The sequence below is a fragment of the Ahaetulla prasina genome, chromosome 9 (assembly GCF_028640845.1).
Source record: "Ahaetulla prasina isolate Xishuangbanna chromosome 9, ASM2864084v1, whole genome shotgun sequence".
NCBI lineage: Eukaryota > Metazoa > Chordata > Lepidosauria > Squamata > Colubridae > Ahaetulla > Ahaetulla prasina.
This window is the reverse complement of record NC_080547.1, coordinates 7627277-7649380: the sequence shown is the minus strand read 5'-3', so window position 1 is coordinate 7649380 and position 22104 is coordinate 7627277. Positions and strand designations below refer to the sequence as shown.

At 46.2% G+C, this 22104-nt stretch overlaps 2 protein-coding genes across 7 annotated transcripts in view; one reads left to right on the top strand and one right to left on the bottom strand.

Moving 5' to 3' along the window:
* Positions 1-2575: 2575 nt before the first annotated feature.
* Positions 2576-20428, bottom strand: LOC131203847 (N-acetylglucosamine-6-sulfatase-like). The gene is made up of 13 exons (XM_058194523.1): positions 19927-20428; positions 17251-17310; positions 15464-15667; positions 15302-15367; positions 14220-14318; positions 13035-13199; positions 12059-12141; positions 10249-10367; positions 9355-9458; positions 8456-8557; positions 7289-7399; positions 4396-4503; positions 2576-3536 (listed from the first exon to the last, which is right to left on the bottom strand). Exons 1-13 carry the CDS (start codon positions 20104-20106, stop codon positions 3393-3395), a joined length of 1545 nt encoding a protein of 514 aa, XP_058050506.1. The 5' UTR covers positions 20107-20428; the 3' UTR covers positions 2576-3392.
* A 104-nt stretch (positions 20429-20532) lies between these two features.
* Positions 20533-22104, top strand: part of POLM (DNA polymerase mu) — a 35217-nt gene continuing 33645 nt past the window's right edge. For all 6 annotated transcript variants that reach the window (XR_009156490.1, XM_058194522.1, XM_058194518.1 and 3 more), the window contains exon 1: positions 20533-20683. The gene's annotated coding sequence lies outside the window, so the exon portion shown is untranslated. The remainder of the gene's footprint in view (positions 20684-22104) is intronic.

Here is a 22104-nt window from a genome sequence, read left to right as displayed (position 1 = left end):
AGTCAGTAAAATGAGGACCCAGATTGTTGGGGACAATATAAGGACTCTGTAAACCGCTTAGAGAGGGCTGTAAAAGCACTGTGAAGCGGTATGTAAGTCTAAGTGCTATTGCTATTTTGTACAAGACCTTTTAAGATACCCTGCTCTTTTGTCTTATCGCTTCTTAAAACCCCCACCCTTCAATGCCCACAGCTTATTCCAGTTTATTCCACTATTTTTCTTGGTCTGACTTCATGCCGTAAAATTCCAGACAGATTGTTACTCACGGAGCCTTACTCTTCCCAAATATATTCTGTAGAGAGAAAGAGAAATCAGAATGAAAATGTCATCAACATCCTCCTCAATTTTTGAGCATTCCAGACCTCGCAATCGTCACAGGGTCCATGGATCAAACTTTAGTAGCATTGACAGCCTGGGGATAAGTGGAACTAATTCAAAAGTTCCCTAATGCTCTTTTGTACACTCAGATGTTTCCAAATATGCAGAAGTCTATGATAGTGTAAAGCAATCTTCCCCAATCTTTCTGGATCGGGGACACGGCACAGGGGGGAAGAGGGTGGGAGAGGCAACGGTTTTGTGTGAGGGGCAGGCGCACACGGGCATACAGCAGGAGTGAAATGCTCCCAGTTCGGACCAGATTGCGCAACCCGGTAGCGATGGCGGCGGGCAGTTTGGAGAACCGGTAGCAAAAATCCCTTCCCCCACCCCGCCCCAGCTGAGCTGCGCAATCATCAGGTTTTTGTTTTTGTTTTACTTTTAAAAGCATTTTTTCTTCAGCCAAAAAAATGCTTTTAAAAGTTTTTTTAAAAAAGCCTCTGATGATCGTGCGGCTCAGCTGGGATCATCAGAACCCTTTAAAAGCTTTTTTTTCCTCCGGCGATCCCAGCTGAGTTGCCCGATCATCAGACGCTTTTAAAAGCATTTTTTTATAACCTCTTCGGCGAACAGGCCAAGGACTTCAGCTGCTCCTGTGAGGTATTTCTGGTTCCTGAAATATACCTGTAGTGATGGGCTTGTTGTGCATCTTTCTTACGATTAAACTACTTGAAACAGGATATTCCCCACAAGAAAGTCCTGGCGCTATTCCACCAATTTTCCCTTTTCCCTTAGGACAGGGGTGTCAAACTCAAGGCTCGGGGGCCAGATCTGGCCCGACAGGTGGTTTGCTGGGTGCTTAGATCCAGCCTGCGTGGCTGGATCTGGCCAGCTGGGTGCTTAGTTCTGGCCACCCTGGAAACAGTAAAGGACCAGCCTGCGGTGTCTCTGCCAGCAAAAACAGAGTTTGGGAAAGCTGCCCGCACCCGTCCCAAGCTCTTTTTTTTGCTGGCAGAGGGTTGCAGGAGGCCGTCGCAGCTGAAAACGGAGCTCGGGAGCCCGTTTTTGCTGGCAGAGCCCTCAGGCAGCCCCGATACGAGTGACATTTATTTATTTATTTTTATTTATTTATTTATTTATTTATTTTGTCATAACAATGTACATAGGCATCACACAAAAGATTATATAGTATATAAACATATATATGAGGAAATATAAGGAGATATAAGCACATATATATATATATATATATATATTTGTTTTCTGAGGTTTTCACGGGTGTTTGTATGTAGGTCTTTGGTTGTTCGGGTTTTCTCCCGTGTAAAATTGGAAATGGACGTTTCCAATTTTACACGGGAGAAAACCCGAACAACCAAAGACCTACATATATATATATATATATATATATATATATATATATATGAAGAAAAAAGAGAAACAATAGGATAGGAACGGTAGGCACGTTTGTGCTCTTATGCACGCCCCTTATGGTCCTCTTAGGAATGGGGTGAAGTCAATAGTAGGAAGTTTTTGGTTAAAGCTTTTAGGATTATGGGAAGAGACCACAGAGTCAGGTAAAGTATTCCAAGCGCTGATGATTCTGTTACAGAAGTCATATTTTCTGCAATCTAGATTAAAGCGGTTAACATTGAGTTTAAATCTATTGGTTGCTCTTGTATTATTGCAATTAAAGCTGAAGTAGTCTTTAACAGACATTGAACTGGCCACGCCCACCCTAGCTCCCCGAAGTCAAACACAACCCTGATGCGGCCCTCCATGAAATCGAGTTTTGACACCCTTGCCTTAGGAGTTATATTTCCCATGCTAAAACCCTCAACCCTTCCCCGAGAAAATAATACCCACGATCTCTTACCATGCTGAAGCCAAGCAGGTCCTTCGTGCAGGGTTGAATCTCCAGCACTGTAGAGAGAGAGGGACTGTGTTTGCCCATTTGCATGCTGCAGGTATCGACAGGGAAGGTGGGGAAGAGACCGGGTTTCAGTTAATGGTATGACAGGTAGGGCTGGGTTATCTCAAAGGTGTGTTGTTGTTGTTTTTCCCCAAAAGGCAACTGGACTTTAATTCTGTTTTTCCTTGAAGAGTTTTCGCTTCTCATCCAAGAACAGCTTCAAGGTTGACATCTCCCTGCCTCGCAGTTCTGCTTTCAATGGGTGTGTTACTCAGAACACTGACACACCAACAGTTAGGAGTCTGGTTGGTTCTCCATAGCAGGGACGACACAAAAACGCAAGACTCGGCGTTTCTAATTTTTAAAAATAATGCTTTATTCCATTTTTTTTTTTCACAGTATGAAGATAGCAACTGCAGTAACAACCATGAACTACACAAAAGGACCTGGTAAGAGAAGGCGCTGCGATCACTGCGGCGATATGCAGAACTTCCCAAGATCTCAGCCGGCACAAGAGAGGAGACCCTGGAGGTAAACTATCCCAGGTTACTTCATTCTGTGTTAAATCAACGACCAAACGGAAAGAATCCTCCCTACCCCTCACTTAACTAGAGCAGTGCAAGATGGGATATGTAGTCCCAAAGGTGACAGTTGCTGCAGGATGCTGTAGTCCAAGAACATTTGGAAAGCTCCAATTTTGAGCAGGTCAGCACTGACTGGGCCAGACGTATTCTTCACTCTGAAGCGAGACCTCATTGGCCAGTGCCTGGCCAAAAGATGAGCGAAGATGAGCAATGAAAGGAGATATAAGGCACTAAGATTCCACAGGGTGTCTTTCAGAGTTACACCGCAGGTGTGCAACCTTTTGGACTTGTGGACTTCAGCTCCCAGAATTCTGAGGAATTCTGAGGAGTTGGAAGTCCACAAGTCTCAAAGTTGCCAAGGTTGGACACCCTTGGGGTGAGAGGCTTTGCTCCTCACCCACAGATTCCCTTCTGCTCTATCCCAGCCCTATTCCAGCACAGCAATCTCCGAATTTGGGATTAAAGACCGAGCCATCCTAAATTAAAAGGCAGCACCGCACGGGCTTCGGTTTGGAGACCGGAGGAAACCAGGCCAGGAAAGGGAGGGGGGGGGGTCTGGGTCCCAGCCAAAGTGTTACAACCCCTCAGGAACGGCAGCCGATGCCAGAACAAGCTTGCAATTTTATCAGCTTCTGGTTCATCTGCACGAGCAGCGAAGGGTCGACGCTCTTGGCTATGTTGGAAAGCTGGTGCGGGTCCACAGTCAGGTTGTAGACTTCCACAAAATTCTGCAAGAGAAAAGTAGGACGGGCAGTTAGGAGGCAGCCTCTCTGGAAGGAAATCCATCCACAGAGAATAGAATAGAATAGAATAGAATAGAATTTTTATTGGCCAAGTGTGATTGGACACACAAGGAATTTGTCTTGGTGCATATGCTCTCAGTGTACATAAAAGAAAAGATACGTTCATCAAGGTACAACATTTACAACACAATTGATGGTCAATATATCAATATAAATCATAAGGATTGCCAGCAACAAGTTATAGTCATACAGTCATAAATGGAAAGAGATTGGTGATGGGGGAGGTTTTCCACCCGTAGGCTTCCCTGAGAAGCCAACATCCATCCACACTGTCTTCTTCTTACAAGGTGGTCCCAGTTGCCTTCATACCTGGAGAAAGATTCCACCCCATTGGGAGAACCAACCTGGGAGAATCATCCCTTAGAACAGGGGTCTCCAACCTTGGCAACTTTAAGACTTGTGGACTTCAACTCCCAGAGTTCCTCAGCCAGCAAAGTCCACCAAGTCTTCAAAGTTGCCAAGGCTGGAGACCCCTGCTTTAACGGACCTCCGATGCAGGTGGCAGAAACTTTCTCCTACATCCCTAGCCTGTGTGTGTCTAGAACATAGAATGTCAGGATTAGAAGGGATTTTGGAGGTCTTCTTCTGCTCGAGCGGAAGACTTGAAAAAATAACCCTGCTGAGCTCTAGTAGACTTCTCCCAAGTAAATGAACTTGGAAAGAGGCGAAAATGGTTCTTCTGCTTCTACCTTGTTTCCCTGAAAATAAGACCCAACCAGATAATAAGCCCTCGTATGATTTTTCAGGATGCTCGTAATATAACCCCTAAACCACGGCCGCTTACCTCTTTGTCGGCAAATTCACAGTATTGCATGTTCGCAGCGCTCAGAGTGCGCACGCAGGCGTACGTGTTGTTGTAGGCATCTTCACACACGCAGTCAGGAAAACATTGCTGTGTAAAACAGAGAATAGAATAACAGAGTTGGAAGGGACCTTGGAGGTCTTCTAGTCCAACCCCCTGCCCAGGCAGGAAACCCTTCACCACTTCAGACAGATGGTTATCCAACATTTTCTTAAAAACTTCCAGTGTTGGAGCATTTACAACTTCTGCAGGCAAGTTGTTCCATTTATTGATTGTTCTAATTGTCAGGAAATTTCTCCTTAGTTCTAAGTTGCTTCTCTCTTTGATTGTTTTCCATCCATTGCTTCTTGTTTTGCCTTCTGGTGCTTTGGAGAATAGCTTGGTTCCCTCTTCTTTGTGGCAGCCCCTGAGACATTGGAGCACAGCTATCCTGTCTCCCCTAGTCCTTCTTTTCATTAAACTAGACCTACCCAACTAGACCTACCAACCGTTCTTCATATGTTTTAGCCTCCAGGCCCCTAATCAGTGGTGGGATTCAACCAGTTCGCACCACTTCGGGAGAACCGGTTGTTAACTTTCTGAGCAGTTTGGTGATCTGGTTGTTGGAAGAAATCATTAGGGCAGAGAACCGGTTGTTAAATTATTTGAATCCCACCACTGCCCCTAATCATCTTGGTTGCTCTTCTCTGCACTTTTTCTCCTGCTCTTACATGGTGAACTAGATGCCCAGGGATGGGAGACCATGTGAACGTAGGCATGTGAGAATGGAAGAAAGCCTCTCTCTCAGTAGTGTTTTAGGATGCGAGTTAAGGCCCGTATCAGGTGCCACTTTACGCTCGCTTTATACTTTATGAGGTGATGAACTGCGGGGAATGAAGGGAGGGGGCTGCTTGGGGGAAAAGTAGAATCCATTGATGATGCCACTCCAAGGTCACCCAGCTAGGAGGAGGAGGGAGCTACAGACCACCCTGAGCTCAGACTAACCGTTATGGAAACATCTTGAGGACAAGGTGTGTGTGTGTTTGGGTGTGTAGAACTTACTGATTTGGGCACGCAAATCTCAGTTCCGGCTTTTATTATTATTATTATTATTATTATTATTATTATTATTATTTGAATTTATATCTCGCCCTTCTCCGAAGACTCAGGGCGGCTTACACTGTGTTAAGCAATAGTCTTCATCCATTTGTATATTATATATACAAAGTCAACTTATTGCCCCCAACAATCTGGGTCCTCATTTTACCTACCTTATAAAGGATGGAAGGCTGAGTCAACCTTGGGCCTGGTAGGACTTGAACTTGCAGTAACTGCAAGCAGCTGTGTTAATAACAGACAGACTTAGTCTGTTGAGCCACCAGAGGCTTTGCATTACTGCAATACACTCGGTTTCTATTAAACTAGATCTTTCTCCACAAATGGAGTTCTTACATAGAAGTTCAACCTGTAGTAGCAGGTCTAACAGCCTGAGTCGGACGGTAGGAAAATGATGGGGAGGGCCAAGCAAAGATCTGCTTTGCATAGGCAAATGTGCCAGCCTCGTCTGGAATAGAAATGCCATTCCTGATCGGAACTGCTTTAGGGACGGCGAAAGAGCCTGTTTCTCGGAAAGTCAAATGAGACAATGTTCATTTATTATGAGGACCCAAATTGTTGGTGGCAACATGCTGACTCTTAGAGAGGGCTGTAAAGCACTGCGAAGTGGTATATGTGCTATTGCTATTGCCCTCCCTCCCTCCACTCTTATTCTCTTTCTCCTTCTTGGTGCCACAGTGGTTAGAACGCTGTATTGCAGGCTAACTCTGCCCACTGCCAGGAGTTCGATCCTCACCAGCTCAAGGTTGACTCAGCCTTCCATCCTTCCGAAGTGGGTAAAATGAGGACCCAGATTGTTGGGGGCAAGAGGCTGACTCTGTAAACTACTTAGAGAGGGACTGTAAAACACTGTGAAGCAGTATATAAGTCCAAGTGCTCTTGCTATTAGAAGTTTATCCCATCCTTCCTCCGTGAGTTTGCTCCACTAAGCACTTAAATTATGGTTGGCCATTATGGGAACAGAGTACCAATACAGACAGGGGTGCAATCGAATACAGCAGGGTTTTTCTCTTTCACGTCTTCTCTTTCACGGCAAGGGAGTGGTGGTTGTTGTTGTTGTTGTTTTAATGGCTACATTCCACTACCCAGAGGTTTTGCATCACAACTCCCATAATCCCTTGCCATTGGCCATGCTGGCTAGATGGGTAGGAGAACTTTTAGATTTCTACAGAACAGCCTACCATCTTTGTTGGGATCTTAAGCCGGTGGCTTAAGACGTTGAGCTTGTCGATCGAAAGGTCGGCAGCTCAGCGGTTTGAATCCCTAGCGCTGCCGTGTAACGGGGTGAGCTCCCGTTACCTGTCCCAGCTTCTGCCAACCTAGCAGTTTCGAAAGCATCTAAAAAATGCAAGTAGAAAAATAGGGACCACCTTCGGTGGGAAGGTAACAGCGTTCCATGCGCCTTTGGCGTTGAGTCATGCTGGCCACATGACCACGGAGACGTCTTCGGACAGCGCTGGCTCTTCGGCTTTGAAACGGAGATGAACACCGCCCCCTAGAGTCGGGAACGACTAGCACATATGTGCAAGGGGAACCTTTATACCCTTCCCTCCTATTTTTAGAAATGTTTTCTTTACATGCAAAACAAATGGAAATTTAGCCGGCTAAAATGACCCAGAGAGAAGTAAGCAGTATTTGAGCGGCTTTCAGAACTAAAACAAATATTTGCAAAGGAAAGATCCAACTTCTGGCCGTATGTCATGGATGCAAATGGCAGAGTCAAGGTTTTGTAATGAAATACGGCGTCGTATGTGAAAATTAAGCCAGTATGGACACTTACAGATACTCCTGGTCCCAATTTTGGACATTCGGGGTCACTGGTTGTGGAGCCTTCTCCGGTATATTGCACCAGGAATTCTGACCGCCACGCAGATTTCTGTGCCTTGTTCACCTGCATGAAAGGGGATTAGTTTCAAGAAGGAGACGTAAATAGAAAACTCTCTCTCTTTTTCCGTTATGATTTCTAAATGTATTTTAGACACTTCCTTTGTGCCCTGTCAGGCTTCATTGCCCACCTAACCTAAGAAAGAGAGAAAGATTAAAAGATTCTTTAATAAACTAATTCTCATTCTCTCTCTCCCTCCCTCCCTTTCTCTCTCCCTCCCTCCCTCCCTCCCACTCCTTCTCTCTCTCTTTCCCTATTTCCTTATCATCCCTTCTCTCTCCCTCCCATTCCCCTCTACCCACTTCTTCTCTCTCCCTCCCTCCCTACTTCTTTCCCTACCACTCCTTCTCTCTCTCCTTCCCTATTTCTTTATCACTTTCTCCCTCCCTCCCTCTCTCCCTCCCTCCCACTCCTTCTCTCTCTCCCTCCTTCTCTCCCTACCACCTCTCTCTCTCCTTCCCTATTTCCTTATCATCCCTCCCTTTCTCCCTTCTCTATCACTCCTTCTCTCTCCTTCCCTCTCCCTACTTCTCTCCGTACCACTCCTCCTCTCTCTCCTTCCCTATTTCTTTATCATTCTTTCTCTCTCTCCCTCCCTTTCTTTCTCCTTCCGTCCCATTCCTCCTCTCTCTCTCCTTCCCTATTTCCTTAACACCCCTTCTCTCTCTCCCTCCCTCTCCCCTCCCCACCACTCCTTCCCCCTCTCCCCCCCTCTCTCTCTCCCTACCACTCCTCTCTCTCTCCTTCCCTAGTTCCTTATCACTACCACTCCTCTCTCTCTCCCCCTCTCCCCCACCCCTCTCTCTGACAGTGATCTCTATCCATGCAGGGCCCTCAAGATTTCTTTATTTGAATTTTTTTAGAGATCTGCTTAAACCCCATGAATCTCAAAGCCCACATTCTGCGGTGCGATTCTGCAATACATCAAAGTCCCATGTGCGGCTTCTGAGCAAAATCCTCCTTCCTAAAACACCACAACCCGCCTCTATTCCACAGAAAAGCTTTCTAACTGGACACTTCCATCCACTGGACCATATTCCCAAATTCAAGGCAACATATTACCAAGAGGGGCAGGAAGGAGACCCCATCCATGTTGGTCTGGGAAGCGTTGACTCCTGCAATGTCCAAGAAGGTGGGTGCCAGGTCGATATTCAGGATGGGCTCCTGAGACAAAGAGAAAAGAGAAGGCTGTCAGGGTTCTGAGGGATGCCCCAATTAAATCATGAGTCTCCAGATCCAAGCTTCAAAAGAAATCTAGTTATTTATTTGGGGTTTCATGTGTGTACATTCCAAGTGAAGCCAACTCTGACCCCACGTAATTTACGGCCCAGTCTTGACCCTGTTTCCCCCCTTTCCCCCAGGGTGTGTCATCAGTCACATTCGTCAACGGAGCAATTTCACGGGTTGTAGAGATCATTCCCCTCTGGTGCTGTGGGTAACCCTGGGAGACAGCCTTGAGAGAGATATGTCTGGAATGTGCTTTTGTTTTTGGCTGCTGTGCTACTTCGCCGTTTTCCCATCCCCCTCGCCTATGGCAACTCAAGAGCAGGGCAGGGATGCTTTGCGAGTTGACAGAGACAGCAACTGAAAGCAACTCCGGATGATGATTGGCCCCTCCCATAAGGCTTAAAACAGACCAGCAATGGCATTCGGGCTTTGCTGGACAACAAAGTTGATAGCTTCGTCTTCTTGCATTTATTTTTGTATCGGTGTCTTCTGAATGTTTGCTAAAAAAGGCCTCTGGCAGTTTGCCTAATTGGACCAAGGTTTGTGATAGGACTGAGGAATTTGTGTTGGGAGGAATTTGCTTTAATTTAATTTAATTTGAACTATGCTGGGAATGAAGTAACTCTCAGCTGTTTGAATAAAATTTGTTTTTTCACTGACTTGAGTTTCCTACTATCTACTTGGGCCTGGGTCACAACAAACTCAGACTTTTCTTCTGGAACAAATAAACCTACCAGGTATGTTTTATTTCCTTTAACACCTGGGCCTCGCACCAGCAACGGCACCCGGATATCGAACTCGTAAAGTTGACGTTTGTCAATGGGCAGCGAGAATTGTCCTGGAGGGGGGAGGAAAGCCCCCAAAGACGGAAGAACAGACAGAAAGGGAGAGAAAGTCAATAGGGACGATAAGCAAACACGAATAGGACTCATTCTTCGGCAATGTTCAATCTGGAGATCGGATTCAAAGGCAATTCAAATCCAGTCACCAAAGTGAATTTCCAGATCAGGCTGAGACAGCAAATGATCAGATGGGTCCAGATCAGGGGTGAAATCCAGCAGGTCCTGACAGGTTCTGGCGAACCGGTAGCGGAAATTTTGAGTAGTTCGGAGAACCGGCAAATGCCACCTCTGGCTGGCCTCAGAGTGGGGTGGGAATGGGGATTTTGCAGTATCCTTCCCTTGGAGTGGTCTGGGAATGGAGATTTTGCAATATCCTTCCCTTGGAGTGGTCTGGGAATGGGGATTTTGCAGTATCCTTCCCCTGGAGCGAGGTGGGAATGGAGGTTTTGCGATATCCTTCCCCTGCCACGCCCACAGAACCAATAGGGAAAAATTTTGGATTTCATCCCTGGTCCAGATAACTCACATAAGAAAAAAATTGGACATTTTACTTGATGGTGGGGTTTCTTGGAGAATCCTATTTTCTGCCGCTTTTCTGCTTCAATTAACTAACCGTTGTAGTTCACGGCTTATTATTAAATCTAGTTTTGAATGTTGCTGCCTATATTCATGATTTCTGGTGGAAGGGTTATACAGTCCCGATATTCTCCGAGGACATCTTTAAATTATTCCCTATGTCCGTTTGTCCCTTCACAAAGTTTCTTACACATATCTACTTCTACTCACCTGTGTGGTAACCATGATCCGAGGTATAGAACACGTATGTGCTGTCCAGCAATTTCAGGGACTTCAGCTGATCCAGCACCTTCTCTACCATATCATCTACTGACAACAGAGTTTGCCACCTGAAGATCAAAGAAAAACGGAGTTAATGCTGATTTTCCCCCCCAGAAAGTTTAGCCACATGGAATCAGTGGTAAAACCCAGATTTTTTTACTAATCGGTTCTGTGGGTGTGGCTTGGTGGCCGTGGCAGGGGAAGGATACTGCAAAATCCCCATTCCCTCCCCACTCTTGGGGGAAGGATATTGCAAAATCTCCATTCCTACCCCACTCTGGGGCCAGCCAGAGGTGGCATTTGGCGGTTCTCCAAACTACTCAAAATTTCTGCTACCGGTTCTCCAGAACCTGTGAGAACCTGCTGGATTTCACCCCTGCGTGGAATGCTTGGTTGTATAAACAGAGGCATAGAATCAAAATCAGGTAAAGTATTAATACCGCTTAATAAAGCCTCAGTAAAGGCCACATCTAGAATTCTGCATCCAGTTTTGGTCGCCCCATTACGAAAAAAGATGTTGAGACTTTGGGGGAAAAGTGCAAAGAAGAGCAACGAAGATAATTAAAGGCCTGCAGGTTAAAAGCTATGAAGAGATACGAAGAAGGGTCGAAGGAACTGGGCATGGCTAGTCTAGAGAAAAGAAGGACTAAGGGTGACATGATAGCAGTGTTCCAATATTTGAGGGGCTGCCACAAAGAAGAAGGGGGTCAACTTATTTTCCAGAAGGCAGGACAAGAAACATTGGATGGAAAGTAATTAAGGAGAGAAGCAACCTGGAATTAAGGAGAAATTTCCTAACAGTGAAGACAATTAACCAGTGGAACAGCTTGATACCGGAAGTAGTTGGTGCTCTATCACTGGAGGCTGTTTTTAAGAACAGATTGGATAGCCACTTGTCTGAAACGGTATAGGGCAGTGATGGCTAACCTTTTTCTTCTTGTGTGTAAAAAGCACGTGCGCGCGCAAAAGCACAAGGATGTGCCAGCACCCATAATGCAATGCGCGGGGATGGGGAAGAAATGGAGCTAATGACAGATTTTATTTTCCCGGGCTCCAAGATCACCGCAGATGGGCACTGTAGCCAAGAAATTGAAAGACGCTTGCTCCTGGGGAGGAAAGCTGTGGCAAATCTAGACAGCTTACTAAAAAGCAGAGACATCACCCTGCCAACAAAAGTGCGTATAGTCCAGGCTCTGGTTTTCCCCATTGCAATGGATGGCTGTGAAAGTTGGACCATAAGAAAGGCTGAGCGCCAAAGAATTGAGGCCTTTAAACTCTGGTGCTGGAGAAGACTCCTGCGAGTCCCTTGGACTGCAAGGCGATCCAACCGGTCAGTCCTAGAGGAGATCAACCCTGACTGCTCTTTAGAAGGCCAGATCCTGAAGAGGAAACTCAAAATACTTCGGCCACCTAAGGAGAAGGAAGGACTCCCTGGAGAAGAGCCTCATGCTGGGAACGATGGAGGACAAAAGAAGAAGAAGGGGACGACAGAGAACGAGGTGGCTGCATGGAGTCACTGAAGCAGTTGACGTGAGCTTAAATGGACTCCAGAGGATGGTAGAGGATAGGAACGCCTGGAGGAACGTTGTCCATGGGGTCGCGATGGGTCAGACACGACTTCGCAACTAACAACAACAAATAGTATGCCAATCAATTTTCAGGCCAACTTTCAAGTCCTCAAGAAAATTGGCTTCAGATGATGTTTTTTTATTTTTACTCTTTCACCACTTTTGGTAACAGTGAAGTCACATTTTCTTACCGGGCTCTATAAACGTGGTCCAAGAACTGAATGGAGCTGTTGGACATTGGCGTCTTCGCTTGTTTTATCAGCCAGTGCTTGTCCTACAAAAGGAAGAAGATCCAGGAGGCAACTTCCAATGGTTCCAGGGTGGATATTAGATAGGGAGGCTCAATAAAAGGACACCCCTCCCCCCCATATTCAGGTAGTCCTCGACTTATGACCACAATCCCATGAGCTTCTCAGGGATGTGTTATTTCTGGGCCGACTGGGCAACTAGCACTTTAAAATCTTGCCAATTCAATCCTGCCATTGATTAGGACTTTAGAAGGGTGGTGCGGTGGCCTAGAGGTGAAGCTCTCGCCTCACAATCAGGAGGCTGCGAGTTCGATCCTAGGTAGAGGCAGATATTTCTCTCTCTGGGCATGATGACAATATATCTGCCGAATAGTACTCCGCATTGGCAACAGGAAGGGCATCCGGCCAAATAAACATTCTGCTAGCTCCATTCAGTTGCCAAGACTCTGGTGGCTCAACGGACTAAGTCTGTCTGTTATTAACACAGCTGCTTGCAATTACTGCAGGTTCAAGTCCCACCAGGTCCAAGGTTGACTCAGCCTTCCATCCTTTATAAGGTAGGTAAAATGAGGACCCAGATTGTTGGGGGCAATAAAAGTTGACTTTGTATATAATATACAAATGGATGAAGACTATTGCTTAACACATTGTAAGCCGCCCTGAGTCTTTGGAGAAGGACGGGATATAAATTCAAAATAATAATAATAAAAAAAGACTCCATCCTGCAAGGAATTATGGGGGTCATTAAAAGAAGACGATTGATTAGGACTTTGAAAAAAAAACCCCAACCAACGGTTTTCAAAGGAGGCTGCCATTCGTGGAATGTTGACCGAAGAGTTGGAATGGCCTGAAGCGTTCCAAACTCAGCTTTAGCCTGCTTGAAGGCCATCTACCCGCCTGGCGTGCGTTGGCAACTCACCTTCCCGTATACATTGAAACTGCCATTGCGAGGGGCTTTGAGGGTACTGTAGGTGGACTTGTAATGAGGAGCCGCCGTCCAGGGAGAATGTGCAGCAGGTGGAGCTAACACCATAAGGAAGGGAGGCCGCAAAAGCTTCCGTAGGAACTCCAGGGTCCGGTTGGTCTGCAACACAGAAAGGATTGGGAAGGGTAGAAGACAGGGTCTCTGGTGGCTCAACAGACTAATGCAGTCTGTTATTAACAGCAGCTGCTTGCAATTAATGCAAGTTCAAGTCCCACCAGGCCCAAGGTTGACTCAGCCTTCCATCCTTTATAAGGTAGGTAAAATGAGGACCCAGATTGTTGGGGGCAATAAATAAAAGTTGACTTTGTATATAATATACAAATGGATGAAGACTATTGCTTAACACAGTGTAAGCTGCCCTGAGTCTTCGGAGAAGGGTGGGATATAAATGCAAATAAAAAAAAAAGATGACACAAAAGGACACAAAAGGGCACGAGTGAAGAAAGACAGGGGCTGCTCCAGGCAATCACATGCCTTCCCCCCACCACCACCACCAAAGAAATTTCTCCTGCTATTTCTGCGCCTGGCTGAACCAAAGGTGCTTTTTTTCCAAAAGCAACTGGGCTTTCTTCCAACTGTTGATGCGCCATTGCGTATTGTGTTTTGGCTGCGGCTGCCCTCTTGACTTTTTGAGCTTATCTTGTGGCCACCCCTGCATGGCACCACAGAGGAGGTAAAGCAGGGGTGAAATGCTCCCGGTTCAGACCGGATCACCCGATCCGGTAGCTATGGCAGCGGGTAGTTCAGAGAACTGGTAGCAGAAATCCCTGCCTCCCCTCATGCCCAGCTGAGCCACATGATCATCAAAAGGGTGGGTTTTTTTTCTTTTAAAAACATTTTTTTCTTCACCCGAAAAAAATGCTTTTAAAAGTTTTTTTAAAAGCCTCTGACGATGGTGCAGCTCAGCTGGGATCGTCAGAGCCTTTTAAAAGCATTTTTTCTACAACCTCTTCAATAGAAGAGGTTGTAGAAAAAATGCTTTTAAAAGTAAAAAAAAAATGGCCATGCCCACCCAGTCACATTAACCCCCCACCAAGCCACACCCACAGAACCGGTAGTAACACATTTTACATTTCACCACTGAGGTGAAGCCCAGGAGGAAGTGGAGGAGTAACTCACAAGCAGATCCGTGAGGTAGTCCTCTTCGTAATGGTCCCCGTGTTTCTCTTCATGCCCGTTCAATGAAAGAGTGTAGTTGTAGTACTTGGAATTGCCCACCTGCAGGAGGAAGCACACGGCCTGTCAGACACATGGGTATTTATTTATTTATGTATTTAAAATATTATGCTTTAAATTGCACTGCTTGGTCTTTCAAAAAAACAAACAAACCACCTCACAGCAGTTTACATTAGGCTCCAAATGCTGAAATGGCAATGAAAACAAATGTATACAAAGCCTACGTTAAAACATTACAGAAGAGAAGAGAAATAAAGAGAAGAGAAAATAACAGGATAAAAATAGAACAGAATAGACTATAAAAATAGAATGTAGAGTAGAGTAGAACAGAAAATAGAATAGAATAGAATAGGAGTAGAGTAAAATCATTGTAGAGGAGAGGAGAGGAGAGGAGAGGAGTAGAGTAGAGTAGAATAGAATCAGGGTAGAGTAGAGTAGAGTAGAGTAGAATAGAATCGGTAGAGTAGAGTAGAGTAGAATAGAATCAGAGTAGAGTAGAGTAGAATAGAATCAGAGTAGAGTAGAGTAGAGTAGAATAGAATAGAATAGAATAGAACCAGAATAGAGTACAGAAGAGCAGTAAGAGTAGAGTAGAGTAGAGTAGAGTAGAGTAGAGTAGAATAGAATAGAATAGAATAGAATAGAATAGAATAGAATAGAATAGAATAGAATAGAATAGAATAGAATAGAGCTGGAAGGGACCTTGGAGGTCTTCTAGTCCAGCCCCCTGCTCAAGCAGGAGAACCTATACCATTTCAGATAAGTGTCTGTCTGATCTCTTCTTAAAAACCTCCAATGATGGGAGTGCCCACAATTTCTGAAGGCAAGCCATTTCGCCGATTAATTGCCCTGCCAAGGCTGATGGGAGCTGGAGTCCAACACCACTCGTAGAATGCAGCTGTTTCCCCCCCCCCCCAGTTGGGTCTGTGCTGGAGAATCCTGGGAGTCGGGAGTCCACAAGTCTTCAAACTTGCCAAGGTTGGATAATCCTGAGTGGGTAGGATACCAGGTGCTGTTCTACTCACCAGACCAAGCCAATATGTCCATCCCATGGGAACGTGCTGAATGCCGCCAGCTTGGGGGTGCCCATACTGTTAAGGAAAGGAGAGACGTCGGTGAAAACACAGCCGGCACACTTGCACAATCACCTAAAAGGAAAGTGTTTAGAAGGAAACACGTAGCTCTACCTGGTTGAGGTATTTGCCGGCGTAGAAAGTTTGGTAGCCTTGCTTCTGCAGGTAAACCGGGTAAGTTAAGGGCTCCTGGAATTTCTGCCAGGCAGTGTTGCTGCAATTCCCGTCCAAGGAATTATTCCTCACCAAGTGGTTGTGGGGATACAAGCCTGTCAGGATGCTACTCCGGCTGGGACAACACAGGGGGGTCACTGAAAACTAAACACAGACAAATCAGTTGAGAGAAAGGATTGGTTCCGTTCGCCGTCTACTCCAAAGTAGCACAACTCCAGAGGTTTCCCGAGTTTCTCTTCCTCGGTGCAGCCTTGAAGGCTGCCGGAGTTAACCGAGTTATTTCCAAGAGATGACAGCAGCTTATTAAACTGGTGAACGGGCAGCAGTTCAAATGCCTTCTTAACGGTGAGGACAAATAACCAGTGGAACGCCTTGCCACCAGAAATTGTGGGCACTTCATCGCTGGAGGTTTTTAAGAAGAGACTGGGCTCTGCGGGCACGCGAGCCGTTGCCCAGCTCAGCTCCACTGCGCATGCCAGCTGATTTTCGGGTCTCTGCTCTGCTAGCGGGAGACGCGCACGCATACATTGGGGGGAGGCTACCTTTCTCTTCCCTTTCTGCTGCCCGTGCCTTCCCAAATCTCCGGAGTTTCCCCTCCTAGTGGTGTTTTTGGAGGTGAGGCGTTTTTCCCCTCTCCCAGCCATTTTGGGAGATGAGGCTCCCACCCTCCCTGTGCTGTTTTGGGGTGTGAGGCCAAAAGGGGGGGTCGTGTACACATGCGTGGGGAGAGGGGAACACGGTGGGGTCATGCACACATGTGCAGGGGTGTGTGCGGGAGGGGCATTGCATTATGGGTGTGGGCACGCACGCACGCGCGTTTTTGGCACCCAAGGAAAAAAAGGCTAGCCATCACTGATATAGGGTCTCCTGCTTGAGCAGGAGGCTGGACTAGATGACCTCCAAAGTCCCTTCCATCTCATCTTATCCTATCCCTATCCCTATCCCTTCTTATTCTGTACTGGGCAGCTCCTCTTCCTGGTTGCAGCCATGATGAGCGCACGCAAAGTGCTCCCTTCTCAGCACTCGGTGCCAAAAAAGGTTCACACTGACCTATTCCAAGCAATTCTGCAAACCAGGGGTGAAATGCTCCCGGTTCGGACTGGATCGCCCAGTCCAGTAGCGATGGTGGCGGGTGGTTCAGAGAACCAGTAGCAAAAATCCCTGCCCCCCCTCCCCCCGCAATGCTCAGCTAAGCCGCACGATCATCAGAGTTGGTTTTGGTTTTTTTTACTTTTAAAAGCATTTTTTCTTCGGTCGAAAATAATGCTTGTAAAAAAATTTTTTGAAGCCTCTGATGATTGTGCGGCTCAGCTGGGATCCTCAGAGGCTTTTAAAAGCATTTTTTTTTACAATCTCTTTGGCTGAAGAGGTTGTAGAAAAAATGCTTTTAAAAGCCTCTGAGGATCCCAGCTGAGCCGCATGATCATCAGAAGTGGGTTTTTTTTACTTTTAAAAGCATTTTTGCTTCGGTCGGAAAAAAAAGCTTGTAAATTTTTTTTAAAAAAGCCTCCGATGATCGTGCGGCTCAGCTGGGATCTTTTAAAAGCATTTTTTTTTACAACCTCTTTGGCTGTAGAAAAAATGCTTTTAAAAGTAAAAAAAAAAAAGTTGGCCCACATCCACCCAGTCACATTACCCCACCCCCACCAAGCCACACCCACAGAACCAGTAGTAACAAATTTTACATTTCACACCCCTGCTGCAAACCCCATTTGGGGGATACTTACTGCATTAGCAAAGGTAGCCCCAAAGTGACCCATCAGAACTTGGGTCTTCTTCATCGGGCTCTGAAAATTGAAAGTCAAGAATCAGATGGAAGCCTTCAAAACATTAGTCTATTAAACAGCCCCTTCCATTGGAGGAACTCCACTCTTATATCCTTGTGGGCCCCGGGCCCCACCCCGGGCAAAGCAGTGTACTGGGGCCCCTAGGACAACTACTCACAGGAATAAAAATGTAAACGGTCGATAAAATTAAACATATATTTCTAGCCAACTTGATAAACATTAGGACAGGAGGCTTGAAAAACACAACAATATGCAGTAAGCCATAGAGTTGCTGTATTTATATGATACAAGGTGCATTGAAGGGTTAACATACACAGATAAGTAGGGGGCCCCCTAAGCTCATGGGGCCCACGGGCAAGTGCCCATCAAGCCCATGTGTTAAGACAGCCCTGTTTGGGAGACCATTTTCGCTGGCAGAGCGCTCGGGTTGCCACAGGCGCCCCCGACAGTCGGGGTTCCAAGGAACACCCCCATTGCAGTGGTGGATTTCAAATTTTTTTGCTACCGGTTCTGTGGGTGTGGCTTGGTGGGCGTGACAGGGGAAGGATACTGTAAAATCTCCATTCCAACCCCACTCCAAGGGAAGGATACTGTAAAATCTCCATTCCCACCCCACTCCAGGGAAAGGTTACTGCAAAAATTCCCATTCCCTCCCGATCAGCTGGGACTCGGGAGGCAGAGATGGGGGGTGGGGCCAGTCAGAGGTCGTATTTACCGGTTCTCCAAACTACTCAAAATTTCTGCTACCGGTTCTCCAGAACTGGTCAGAACCTGCTGGAACCCACCTCTGCCCTGGACCATTTCTGAGCAATTTTTTCCTGAAAATCAGTTACTGTTAGTTTTTATTTATGTTGTTGGTCCCTTTATTTCTCAGGGGCATCTTCGTCTCTTATGAACATAAAAATCAAACTTGATTAATATTCTTTTTTTGTTTTTAAAAAATCTGTTTAATAAAATTATTAAAAAAGAATCAAATTTGATTCCTGATAACTAAAAAGGACAACCTTACGTTGTTTCCCGTGAGTGCTTTAGACAGAGTCCAGTTCAGACATGGCATTTTTAAAAATTGCATATATTTCATTACCCAAACTACTGTGTGTGCCCCCCCACACTCCACTTGCCTTGGAGTTCTGCTTTTAATGGGTGCAAGAACTACATGACATCCTCAGTGCCCTGATGATGTAACCTAGTTCAGGGGTCTCCAACCTTGGTCCCTTTAAGACTTGTGGACTTCAACTTCCAGAGTTCCTCAGCCAGCTTTGCTGGCTGAGGGACTCTGGGAGTTGAAGTCCACAAGTCTTAAAGAGACCAAGGTTGGAGACCCCTGAATTAGTTTGGGTAATAAAATGTCTGCAAGAAAACAAGTAAACTCAGAAAGCCAAGGTCACTTTAAATGTTACTTTCTTCCAAAAAAAATTTGAAAAAAAAAACCCTCATTCTTTTCTGAAGTTTTGGTAGTCTCTCATCTATATATTTACCAGTTTTGGCCTGCTTGGCCAAAACAAACAAACTTAGTTGGCTACCAGCTTTGAAGACCAGTGTACACTTTTAACACAGTTTGTGTTAAAACCCACTTTTGTGCACAGTGCCCTGCTCCAGGAGAGGGGGAAATTACGCCACCTCTTTTCAACAGCAACTCCATGGGTGCTTAGCCCCGCTCCAAGAGAAAGGAAAACCATTCTGATCAGAATATTTTCGCTGATCACTGCGGCTGCTGCCGCTTATAGATTTTGGAAGGCGATGCATTGCGAGTCCCAGCAAATGAAGGAAGGAAACGTTTAGTGCGGATCATGTGCCTTAGAAGGAACTGCAAACAAGTTGCTGCGTATGAAGTTTCCATTCTGGTTTTCTCCAGTCATTAAGGATGTTTCTTCTCCAAGTTGAAAGCATAGATTAATTTGTAGATCCTTTTCTGATATGTGGCCCGATCAGGTTCTGACCAGTTCTGGAGAACTGGTAGCGGAAATTTTGAGTAGTTTGGAGAACCGGTAGTAAAAATTCTGACTGGCCCCGCCCCCATCTATTCTTTGCCTCCTGAGTCCCAGCTGATCAGGAGGGAATGGGGATTTTGCAGTAACCTTCCCCTGGAGTGGGTTGGGAATGGAGATTTTGCAGTATCCTTCCCCTGGAGTGGGGTGGGAATGGAATTTTATAGTATCCTTCACCTGGAGTGGGGAGGGAATGGAGATTTTACAGTATCCTTCCCCTGGAGTGGGGTGGGAATGGAGATTTCCCCAAGAGTGGGGTGGGAACGGAGATTTTGCAGTATCCTCTCCCTGCCACGCTCACCAAGCCACACCACGCCCACAGAACCGGTAGTAAAAAATGTGGATTTCCCCACTGCCTTCTTCTCTTTTCCAGGATTAAGGTTCAAGAAGTCTTCTTCTTCACTCTTTACTACCAGCGGAATTTACACCCGGTAGTAACCGTGGGAACTCAAGTCTCCCGCCTTCCTCCGCAGCTGTTCGCTATTTACGCTCCCCCCCACCGGGCCTTCCCAGAACAGCCGCCCGCCGTAGCCAGCAGGTAGGTTTGCGCTGGGCGTGTGCGAGCCGCTTGCTCCCAGGAGAGCGTCCGGGGTGGAGCAACTCCGCCACGAAGCTCCGAGAGGCTTACCATTCCCCCCAGCACCAGATCCTGGTCGTCGGTCAGGATGAGGACGATATTGGCTTTGTTGGCCCCGCCGTCTTCTCCGCGTCCCGCACTCAGGAGCAGCAGCAGCAGCAGCAGCAAGACCCCCGGGAGCCCCTCCCGTCCCACCAAAGCCCACCCGGGCCGCGTGGGTAGCAGCAGCATCCTCGCTCCGTGGAAAGGTCCCTTTCCCAGCGCTGCCCGAACGAAGCGACTTCCAGGAAGCCCTTTTTGGTCCGGGTCTTATGACTGCTCCAGCCTCCCACGCAAGCCAGGCCGGGCTTCAGAGATGCACAAAGACACCCACACAAAAAACAAGCAAAACACAGGCACACAAACACACACTCAGAGGTACACAAACACACACACACACCCTGCAAAAGAACAAGCAAACTCCCGCAGCCTGGCTGGGCTCCGCTTGGCGCTGGAGCGGGGAGAAAGTGAAACACTTTCACTTTCGCTTTGCGCAGCTGGATTCCGGGCTGGGAAACGCGGCGTTCTTTTAAGACCTCCCTCCTCCTCCCCCCCTCCCCCCCGGGGAACTTATTTGCATGAGTGGGCGGGGACAGCGGGGGTGGGGTGGGGCTGCCCCTTCCTCCGGAACACAGCTGGAGCAGATGTTGCACCTGGAGGGGGCCCCTCCCCTCCCCTCCCTTCCTCCCTCTTGCTATTTTGCAGGCGCTTTGTTGGCTGAAGGTTCCGTCGGGTTTGCGGGAGCCAAGGACGCGGGGGCAGCTTTGCGGTAATCACTTTCTCTCCGGAGCGGGGGTGGGCGAAGGGAAGGGGAGGCTTTGCAGTTATGTGTCCGCCCCCCCTTCTTCCGCCAGCATCCTCCTTCACACACACACACCCCGCTGACCAAGAAGGTGTGGGAAGCCACCCCTCCCTCACCTAGAAGAATGAAAAGGGAAAGTAAAGGGGGCAAATTGGATTAATAAAAAACCTGAGACCAGCTGGGTTATCTCACTGATAAGCTGACCCTCGTTTTTCCTTCTCTTTAAAAAAAAATGTAATATATTTATTTATTATTTATATTTTTATACTGCCCTTCTCCGAAGACTCAGGGCGGTGTACAGCCAAAATAAAACAGTAACACAGCAATTAAAACCGTATATCACTAAAAATCTAATTAAATTTGGCTAAAAGTTAAAAATAATAGAATAAAATTATAAAAACCCTATAAAACCCCATTAAAATTTATTTATTTTTTTATTTTATTTATTTATTAATCGTATTTATATACCGCCCTATCTCCCGAAGGACTCAGGGCGGTTCACAGGCAAATAAAAACACATAAATAAAACATAAGTAAAATAACAATTAAAAAACTTATTCTAAAAGGCCGAATGTTTAAAAACAATATAAAAAATAAAACCCATTTAAAACCAATAAATTTAAAATCTAATCCAGTCCTGCGCAGATAAATAAGTGTGTTTTAAGCTCGCGACGGAAGGTTCGGAGGTCCGGAAGTTGACGAAGTCCAGGGGGTAGTTCGTTCCAGAGGGTGGGAGCCCCCACAGAGAAGGCCCTTCCCCTGGGCGTCGCCAGGCGACACTGCCTCGCTGACGGCACCCTGAGGAGTCCCTCTCTGTGAGAGCGCACGGGTCGGTGAGAGGTATTCGGTAGCAGTAGGCGGTCCCGTAAATTTCCCGTAAAATTCCCTTTAGGCCAGCCCTGCTCAGTGAAATAAGAAAGTCTTGAGCTCGCGCTTAAAGTTGGGAATCCCAAACTCAGGAGGCAACTGGACTTACTTTCTTTTTTCCCCCCCAAGTTTTTATTTTTTTTATTTTTTACAAACACATCAATGCTGAACAGCACCTGGGTGTCATACGTTTTAATACACGTCATAAAACTAGTAGAATTAATCGTGGTTATTACATTAAATCAACTTCTATATTTCTAATAATGAGTTGCAATCTGTCATTATTCAATGATTCCATTTTTCTCTTTATTATTGCTTTTGTTTCATTATATAAAGGTGTATACACTAATATTCCCCTTTCTCTTACTTCTATCTCTTATTCTAACTTTTAATCATGTCACCCTTTTCTTTCTATCCTACCTAACTTCTAGTCATGTCACCTACCTAAAAAAAGAAAATTAAAAGAGAGAAGAGGAAAGGCAAATCAGAACAACAACGAAAAAGAGAAATCATCTATCCAT